This window comes from Pogonomyrmex barbatus, unplaced genomic scaffold, assembly GCF_055798465.1.
Source record: "Pogonomyrmex barbatus isolate J1 unplaced genomic scaffold, ASM5579846v1 scaffold17, whole genome shotgun sequence".
In the NCBI taxonomy this organism is placed as follows: Eukaryota; Metazoa; Arthropoda; class Insecta; order Hymenoptera; family Formicidae; genus Pogonomyrmex; species Pogonomyrmex barbatus.
In genome coordinates this window covers 6,791,145-6,801,550 of record NW_028297113.1, presented here as the reverse complement: position 1 = coordinate 6,801,550, position 10,406 = coordinate 6,791,145, and the positions used below count along the sequence as shown (strand labels likewise).

At 32.6% G+C, this 10,406-nt stretch overlaps 2 protein-coding genes across 2 annotated transcripts in view; one reads left to right on the top strand and one right to left on the bottom strand.

The window, feature by feature from the left end:
- The window catches only part of LOC105430818 (tRNA pseudouridine(38/39) synthase), a 2,994-nt gene extending 353 nt beyond the window's left edge, over positions 1-2,641 (top strand). Inside the window, exons 1-5 of the mRNA XM_089074648.1 lie at positions 1-25; positions 116-249; positions 333-1,193; positions 1,290-1,426; positions 2,112-2,641. The exon at positions 1-25 is cut by the window's left edge and continues 353 nt beyond it. Coding sequence (XP_088930774.1) covers positions 1-25; positions 116-249; positions 333-1,193; positions 1,290-1,426; positions 2,112-2,185 — 1,231 coding nt within the window. The 3' untranslated portion in view covers positions 2,186-2,641. The remainder of the gene's footprint in view (positions 26-115; positions 250-332; positions 1,194-1,289; positions 1,427-2,111) is intronic.
- LOC105430809 (protein phosphatase inhibitor 2) lies at positions 1,173-4,572 on the bottom strand. Its single transcript, XM_011644531.3, has 4 exons — positions 4,064-4,572; positions 3,383-3,553; positions 3,138-3,223; positions 1,173-3,070 (listed from the first exon to the last, which is right to left on the bottom strand). The coding sequence occupies exons 1-4, from the start codon at positions 4,141-4,143 to the stop codon at positions 2,856-2,858; spliced, it is 552 nt and encodes a 183-aa protein (XP_011642833.1). The 5' UTR covers positions 4,144-4,572; the 3' UTR covers positions 1,173-2,855.
- Between the last annotated feature and the right edge of the window lie 5,834 nt (positions 4,573-10,406).

Below are 10,406 nucleotides of genomic sequence, written 5' to 3'. Positions count from 1 at the left end.
ACAATTGGAAATGCTCGATAAATCGGTATGAGTTACGTTTATCGTGTGACATTTCCTGTGTATTTCATATTTATTTCGTATTTTAAATTTGCACGTGGATATTTTTGGCTTGCAGGAACTGATCGATAAGATACTGCAATTGGAAGCTCGTAACGAGCAACTGAGACTATTGATTACGAAAGGTACGGATGTTGAATCGAGGAAAGAAGGGACACCAGGGAAAGTGAGAAAATCGTTTGATTTTTCACGGTAAATACTATTGTGTTGTTTAACTCGTGATGTGTTCTTTTTTTCATTTATTACATGTTGTCTTGTTAATTTTTCAATTGTAGATATCACAAGAGGCATATTCTTCTAAAGTTTTATTATCTTGGTTGGGACTATCATGGTTTTGCTGTGCAAGAAGATACCAACGAAACTATCGAGCATCATCTATTTGCAGCTCTATCGAAAAGTTGCTGCATAGAATCTCGTGAGAGTGCAAATTATCATCGTTGTGGACGAACCGATAAAGGTGTTAGCTCGTTCTCCCAGGTGATCTCGTTGGATGTTCGCAGTAGATTGGAGCCGGAGAATCAGGGCAATTTGTCAGATGAGTTGCCCTATTGTAAAATACTGAACCGATTGCTGCCAATGAATATAAGATGTATAGCGTGGTGTCCAGTTTCATCCAATTTCTCTGCGAGATTTGATTGCAAATATAGAAGATATAGGTATTTCTTTCCAAGAGGCAATTTGGATATAGTTGCCATGGATAAAGCTGTCAAATATGCTATAGGGGATCATGATTTCCGTAATATATGTAAAATGGACGTAGCCAATGGTGTGGTTAATTTTAAAAGAACTGTAATTGATGCACAAGTGACACTTGTTAACGATCAGAATGTGGAAAAATCTACAGGTTATGATATGTGTGAATTAGAAATCACGAGTCAAGCTTTTCTCTGGCATCAGATTCGTTGTTTAATGGGCATTCTGTTGTTAGTTGGGCGGAGAAAAGAAGAGCCTGAAATAATCTTGAGACTTCTAGATATTGAGACTTGTCCACAAAAGCCGCAATACAACATGGCTCATCAGATTCCATTGAATCTTTGGTATTGTGATTATGAAAATGTGAAATGGTTTATTGATGAAAACGAATTATTAAATACTATCAAAATATTACAACAGGATTGGGCTATCAATATTATAAAGTATGTTTATTGAAAAAGGAATAATTTATAATCATATATAATCATATGTGATTGTGATTTTGTAATCTAACAAAGTTTCTTTGTTATTATCTGCAGATCTACAATGATTAAGAATATGTTGATGGAACTAGAGAATTTGGTTAACTGTGTAAATATCGATTTTCAAAGCGATTGCCTGCTTCTTGGAGTACAATCAAAAATATATCAACCATTGATGAAACGAGAAATGTGTGGTAAGTAATTAGTTTTATCAAATCCGAACAAAATTTCGTTGCTAAAGCTGACTTTAACTTTATTTCAATTTAATTTTAATATGCTTAATATTTAAAAATGTTTTTTACTTTTACTTATTCATAGTGTAACCTATGTTTAACTTTATGATACTATGCACACAAATACACTGTTTTAAATGTTTCTATTAATATGTTTTGTATTCACGACTATAATACAGACATTCAAAAGATTTTGATAATCATATGTAATTTCATATTTTCTTCTCTTTGTAATACTATACTAATGTCGCCGCGTTTGGACGTGTTCCATATTTTAGATTACAATTTTTTAAATATATTCTATTAATAATACAATACCCAATGATCGAGATAAGCCTGTCCAAATTTTGATTCATGAATAGAATGTTCTTCTTCTTCAGTCATTTCAATGAAATGTATAATAAAATATAAACAAAGAAAGAAATAAAATAGACATGTCTTCGTTGTATCCGTGCATAGCAATTAATTAGACGTATATTATTAAAAAGTAATTGAAAATACAAATAAATGATAAGGATTGATAATGGTAATGTGAATCGGAATAAACAAAATGAACTTGGACAGACTTGTAAAGTTCGCTTAGTACAAACTGAATTTCATTTATCTATCTGTGTATATATAATATATATTCTATTTTCTTTTACAGAAAGTTTAGAAAATAAAATCAAACATTACGAGAAGAAACGAAAATTTGAGGTCACACATTCCGAGGTTACGTAGCATATCCCTATGCTAATCACAGAACTTGTGTAATATATTACACACGTACTAACAGCTTTAAATACACATGTTTTTTTCTTACTGTAAATATTACGTACGGCAATTTTCACTATACGCGAGAGGGCCTTGTCCAGCCTTATTGTTCGTCAAATTTTGATAGCAATGAAGAATTCTCCAAAAACATTAAATTTTATGGGAACACATAGCGTTGCCTAAATTAACGTCGATAGGCCTGTAGCAATACATGCGAAGCGACGGACAGATCTTTTACAGATTCTAATTTTATGATCTATGAAAATCAAGATAGATTGTTAAATACGATAGGATTTTATTTTGTGCACAATTTATTAGTATTTCTGAATATTCATATATTATTGTAACTTTGTCTAATCTTGGAAAATCTAACAGCAGTTTATACTATAAATATTCAGGTTCTTAATGTGGTTATTTACAAAAGATGAAGCTAATGGAGGAGAGCAATATATACATAATTCAAATGCAAAATTTAGTTCAGGTTTTTAAATGTAGTATAAATATTTTCTCTATTTTCTCTGCTGTGTGATATGCTTTTAGTCGCGATAAAACATTAAAGTCGACATTGCTGCGGAATTATGACTGCGATGGACGATTTGAAAAGAAAATTTTAAGAAAACTAATCGATGTTTCTTGTTTATTTCTTTTCAGTTCTATCACAGGACGGCATGCATTTGAAACGAGTGTCAAAATTGCTTTCTTCCTCCGACGAATTTTCCTCATTATTTTTACTCTCACCATCTTCGTCCTCCTCCTCTAATTCATCCTGCTCTAAGAGTCGTCTTGCCATTTGCACGGCATGCCATTCTCGATAATGGCCTTTTCTTTTCGCCTCAAAGGCTCTTCTCCTTTCTGAAATAAAATTCGATGATAGTGAAATGTTTTATACTTTACAGAGATATTTTTACAGAGATATTACCTTTTTCTTCTGGAGTTTCTTCATCTTCCTCCTCTTCACTGGATTCTTCAGTATGGAAAATTTTGGGCTTGCTACCTCCAGCTAATCTAAATTTTAATCATATGAATTTTTTATTTTTATTATATATATATATATATATAATATTCTTTATAATTATATGTATATATATATATATATATATATATATAATATTATATTATATTATATTATATTCTTTATAATTAAAATTATTAAAAATTACTCACTTTGCTGCAAGAGCGCTAGCATCTAATTGATCAAACTCATGTTCGTTCTGAAGGCCTTCAAAATTGTATGGGGTTTTTGGTTCTTCAATCTTCATGTGACCATAGTCTTTGTCAGCGGGATGAAGGGTGGCGATAATATTCATCTCGTCCCATGTTGTTTCCTTACTCGGTCTACAGTTCATTAATATAAGATAAATAAAAAAATGGTGTTCATCGTCTAAAAATAGAATCTGTGTCAAGCAACGCTGGATAATGTCAATTATTTTATATCTTCGAGATATCAGTTTTATTCTTGCAAGTTCTTGTTTTTCTTTAAATTTAATGACTCTATAAGAAAGAAAACTATACACGTTTTAATATTTCGATAAAAAAAAGGATATTCGGAAAATTTTTAGTTTTTTAGGGTAGGAAAACCTCTTTCGCGAATTCAAACTGAGAAACCGCGGAGATACATATATCTTGGAAGATCAAATTCGACTCGAGCATTTTGCCGAATTTGTCGAGATGGTCCGCGCGTGAACTCGCAATTTATAAATACCGGATGATTTTGCGCGCGTGACACGAGTCAGCACGCGAACCTCCGTCGTCGACTCCGGACGGACGACACGAGCAACGCCGGGATGATGCACGCGTCTCTATTTTTACGCGAGCGCGTAGAAATTCAATTAACACCTCTCTCACCTAGGCGCCTCCGGATTGTCAAAACTGCTGGACGTCTTGAGGATTCCTTTGGAAGGCCGTTTCGACAAGTTCTCTGCCATTATAATCGGGCGTAATCACGACGGTCACTCACGACGGTAATGCCGCGGCTGCATGTTTACCTATAGATTTCACTCCGGCTGAATAACCTGCCTGCGCTGGGTGACTCAGAATTCACTCGCGGCACATCTTTACGGTACGTTCACGCGCCCCTCGAGGGAGAGGGGGAGGATGATCCTCACAGATCATAGACTTTATGAAGATAGGCAACTCATCCTCTTGCTACGGTCCGTTAGAAAGAGAAAAGGAATCGATAATTATTTAGAATACGGCCTTCACCTCCGATTTTGATAAAATTGAGTTCAATCGATGCGGTTTCACTTAAAATAAAAGAATCTGGCAGAAAAACGCGGCGGTCTACCTCGCGAACCGAGGTATTTAGCGTTAAAATTGATCACTTTTTTGGTTAGGAAATCTGTCATACCGACTCGATACAGCGAATTGAGTGTGCGCAATGGTCATGTTGCTCGGTGACCACACACGCATTGTGTGCAGACAGATGCGCACGAAATTTATCACTGTGATAAGAGTTGAGTTAGATTATTCCTTTCGGTAGTGGAACCTCATGGGGGGGGGGGGGCAGAACATACTGTCTCTACGCATGCACTTTTTAACATGAAGCGAGGTTCTACATAGATTTATAACTTTCTACGTAAAGTTTAACTCAAATCTTTAGTGATTATTTTTTAATTAACTTCTAAACAAAATTATTTTTAATATATAAATACATTTAGATTTTGTATTACATATAAAATATCAGCGCATGCGCACGTAGCTAAAGTACGTACATATAATGAGAAGCATAAATGAGGTCTTTTTTCGGTGTAGCTAGGAGTAGAGACACTATAATAAGAGACTGGCCACGACTCTGATTCGCCAATCAGAGACTCTGATCCGCCATGTTTTGGCTAAATCCTACGAGAAAGAAAGAAATACACACCATCTCACTCTAACCAATAGCGATATTTTTACTTTGCATGTGCATGATATAAGTGTATTGTGCATGTGTATTAAACACGTGGAAAGCGTGATAATATATTATTAAATAATAGAGATTAAAATTGTAAAATATATTGCAACACATTTTTCTTTTAATTATTTCTACAATTTTCACGTCCTTTACTTATACTCAGATGAAAATAGCTTTTCGTTCGGCCCTTTCTTCTTCTCTCATTCTTTTGAAAAGATTTAAAATAATTTAAAACATGTACACAAATAATAAAAGACATTTGATTTATGGTAAACTATTTTTATTAAAAAATATTGCGTATAAACGTTTTTATATAATTCATGATGTTTTCAATAATATTTGAAAAATATTAGAACTGTCTTCTCTCTATTTAACGAGACAATTAAAGGACGATGTATCTAAAAATAATTCATACGCTAAAATAATTGTAATTAAAAGACGTCCAGTTTTCGACCTTTTCATTCTGTTATTCATTGATTTGTTCATAATTTATATTTCCTAGCTCTCTGCACTCTAAGACTAGATAGACGTTTAAAGAAGCACGAAAGAAAATACGAGAAATTTAAGAACAAAAAATGTAAGCAACACGATCGAACATATCGAATATATCGCTCTATTGAAAAGAGAGATTCATTGTAAATATCATTTAGGAAATCTAAAACAATTGAAAAATCATAATATAAATATTCGAATCAAGAATTTATGATGTATGTATTTAATTTAAATAGAGTGTCTAATAATCTTCAATATATCAGTGAAAATATATTAGTAAAAAGTTGTAATAAAATTAATGAAATAATATCTTACCTTTTTTATAAATACTACATATATTCTGAGCTTAACTGAGTCTCAAGTACATTTTGCTAAAATATTGAATAAATAAATTAATTAAGAATTAATTTGCTTTATTGATGTATCTAATCAATAAAGCAAATCTATTGGTATATTATTAATTCTTTAGATTTCATAAAAAAGAAATTTCTTTCCAAAATATTATAATAAATATTAGATTTTAAGTATAAAAATTATATTCTATATGTTTTCATCATTTCTTTATGATAAAATTTTTCTTTCTGGTTTGAGTTGTATGTTTTGCATGTAAAATGAAATGTATAAAACAATTAATGATTGGGGGGCTATCTTCATACAGATGGAAAAAACTATGTGGGAAGTATATGGGAAAAACTATGTAGGAAGTATAGGGGAAAAACTATGTGGGAATTAGATGGGAAAAACTATGTGGGAAGAAGATGGGAAGAACTATGTGGTAACTAGATGGGAAAAACTATGTGGGAAGAAGATGGGAAAAGCTACGTGGGAAGAAGATGGGAAGAACTATGTGGTAACTAGATGGGAAAAACTATGTGGGAAGAAGATGGGAAAAGCTATGTGGGAACTATATGGCAAAATTATGTAGGCCTTAAATGGGAAAAACTATGTGGGAAGAAGATGGGAAAAGCTATGTGGGAAGAATATGGGAAGAACTATGTGGTAACTAGATGGGAAAAACTATGTGCGAAGAAGATGGGAAAAGCTATGTGGGAACTATATGGCAAAATTATGTAGGCCTTAAATGGGAAAAACTATGTGGGAAGAAGATGGGAAAAACTATGTGGGAAGAAGATGGGAAAAACTATGTGGGGACTAGATGGGAAGAACTATGTGGGAACTAGATGGGAAAAATTATGTGGGAAGAAGATGGGAAAAACTATGTGGGAACTAGACGGGAAAAACTATGTGGGAACTAGACGGGAAAAACTATGTGGGAAGAAGATGGGAAAAACTATGTGGGAACTAGATGGGAAAAATTATGTGGGAACCAGATGGGAAAAACTATGTGGGAACTAAATGGGAAAAACTATGTGGGAAGAAGATGGGAAAAACTATGTGGGAAGGAGATGGGAAGAACTATGTGGGAACTAGATGGGAAAAACTATGTGGGAAGAAGATGGGAAAAACTATGTGGGAACTAGATGGAAAAAACGAAAAATCGACCTGTTTGGCAATGTGCAAACGAATATCTATCAATTAAGCTAGTTTTTATTTAATTTACTCATAGTTGGGGGGCTAATGTGAAGATGGCCCCCCGAAATTTGTTTTGTTAATAATTTTTTTACTAGAAGTGTGCAAACGAAAATTTGAAATGTACATACCTGTGCAAACGATGAGCAATCGAATGAGCTATAGAAACTTTATGTTTTTCAATGTTGGGAGGCTATCTTCACACAGGTAGTATAGAAATTATTATAAGGGGAAAATTCATACTAATTTATTCATATTACTTAACTTAAATTGATGAATTGATGAATTAATTTTCTTTTTATATTAATTTATTCAAATTTGTTATAAATAAAATTATGCTGTGCATATTTACGATCTTCTTCTGGTTAGTTTTACGGTCTAATACCAGTGGCAGTTTTTAATAAAGACATTATTTATCGCATATAGATCAAGGTAATACTTTTCAACTTATATTCAATTCATTCAGCTGTATCTATTGCTTCTTGCATAGTCACATTATCGTGTATTAAGCGTTCCACATAAACATTACGAAATACCAGTTGCCTGAAGGATTCAAGTATATCTACAATCAAACTTATATAACATATTAAGAAATTTTCTTAATAATTTTTAATTATAATAATTTTTAATTAAGAAAATTTAATGTTTAATTTTTGAGAAAAAATATAATTTTTCGAAAAACAAATAAAAAGAGTTTGCAAGATGTTCTTTGTACTTACGATTAACTATCTGTATTAATCGTTCTCTTTATAGTATAATTTCCTAATAATAAATCAGTTAAATAAGTTTGAACCTGTATGTATGGTTGTTTATTATCAAAATTTTGCAATTTTCTAATAAACTGAAATTATTAATAAATGTTTATAAATATTTCGATTAAATTAAAAAAATTGCTTATACATTTTTTTATTTTACATATTTGTTCCTTCGTTATTTCTAATTCATCTGACTTTATTTCGAATTGCAATATTTTATTTATGATTTTTTCAACTAATATACTTTGATGTTGATTGTAACCATATATGTAAAGCTAGAAAAAGATATAATTTTTTTTTTTAATTATAATTACTTCTTTCTTTTATAAATTTGTTAAACGTTATTATATATTTATTAATATTATTTTTGTTCTATGTACTTACTGTTATTCCATTTTGAATATTCTTCAATTCATATTTTAAACCAGCTAATTCTTGCAGTAGAAGCGAACGTGGCATAGTAGACAGCGCACTGTCTACTGTGCTAATGATCCCGGGTTCGATTCCCGGCAGAGACAAAATATTTACGCTTGTCTTTTCTCGGAAGGCAATGGCAAATCGCCGAGTAGTATCTTGCCCAGGGATCTCTCTCTATCAAAAAATTGCCGTTTGGAATCGGTGTTAAACTGTCCCCATATACTTGCGTACACAATCTACGTGCGCGCCAGAAGTGTATGAGAAGGAGGCGCCTACGCACTGATAACGGTGTATGGCACTTGTTGACCATATTGATATATTGAAATATTAATTGAACTATGTTATTTAGATTATTTATAGCACTTGTATTTACATCCATCTCGATCATAAAAAAACTAAAGGTTGGTGGCTTAATACTTTAGAAAGCCAGAGGCTTCCAAAATGTTAGCTATTAGGGTGTTACACCAACCTTTTAGTTTTTAAAACTGAGAATAATGAGCCTTCGCTTTTATTTTCAAATAAGTGGAGAACGTAATGCTCAGTCTTAAAAAATAAGCAATAAATATAAGACTCAAATGAAATATTATATAATTATATCATAGTATACTTGATGATATACATACACACACAATATATGTACATATATACATACATATACAGGGTGTCCCGTAAAGACCGGATCAACGCTTAAGAGTATTCAAATAGCAAAATGCCAGTAGTATGCCAGCACTGTGCCAGCAGATCCAATTATGACTTCGCAGCAGATTTCAAGCTGCTGCTTCCTAATTAAGCTTTTTAGTTTTTTGCGGCATACCTTCTCATTATAGAATAATGACAAAAATGCGATAAAAAATCAAGCTTGCTGTCTCATTGTGTCAGCAGATATGTAGCAGATATCGTATAAAGTTTGTCATATCAGATACTGGTAGCAGAAACACAGCAGAAATCGAGCATAGTGTAACATCACGATGTGACGACAAAATTGTGGCAGGTATAAGGCGCGATCTACTTTATCAGCTGTGTCGACAGAAACACAGCAGAAATCGAGCACAGTGTGTCGTCACGATGTGACGGCAAAAACGCAGCAGAAATCGAATAGGATCTGCTAACATAACCTGTTGGCAAATTAACAACAGAAATAGAGCAAATTCTGTTTCGTGAATATTTAAATTGTTTACTAAAAAATTGTTACTAAAAAATTTTGAAAAATATCTCTATTATTTTTTCTATCTCTTATTTTAGAAGAATAATTTTTAATTATTTTACTAATGATGAAATTAATATATTTTTTACAGCAGAAATAAGTTATAAAAAGCTTCTTAAATATATAAAGTTATAATTCTTTTGATTCTTATATCAAATAATGTACATTATATATACATTTTATATAATGTACTATTTTTCAGGTACTACACTTCGTCAACTATCTTATTGGACAATTACACCTTGCATCAAACGCATATATAAAAATACGTAAATCATAAATGCATGTTTAAATGTCGAATATGATTTCGCTTATATAGAAAGTTTGATAAATTTTGCATGCGAGAAACGGACGCAACTAGCGGTAGTTTTCTAATTATTGTGTTTAATGACAGATGCAGAGTTTTGTCGATTTCTGTTGGCCGGCAGATTATGCCAGCAGGCCGTACCCGCTTTCTGTTACAATTTTGCCACCACGATGTGACGGCACACTGTGCTCGATTTCTGCCGACACAGCTGATAAAGCAGATCGCCATATACCTGCCGCAATTTTATCATCACGTGACAGCACACTGTGTTCGATTTCTGCTGCGTTTCTGCAAGGCAAATCGTGCTTTATATCTATCGAAATTTTGACGTCACGATGTGATGGCACACTGTATTCTGTTTCCGCTGCATTTCTGCTGTCACAGTGTGAAAGAATAAATATGCCAGATATTTACTACATTTTTGCAACATGCTTTGACGGCATATCATGCTACATTTTGGAGTATTTTCTGTTGAATATTGTGGCAACACAAAATGCTTGAATTCTGATGTATTTATGACGACAAGCTTTTTTCAATATTTACAGCATTTTTGCAGCATGTTGTGATATGCAGAGCTTGCTCGATATATG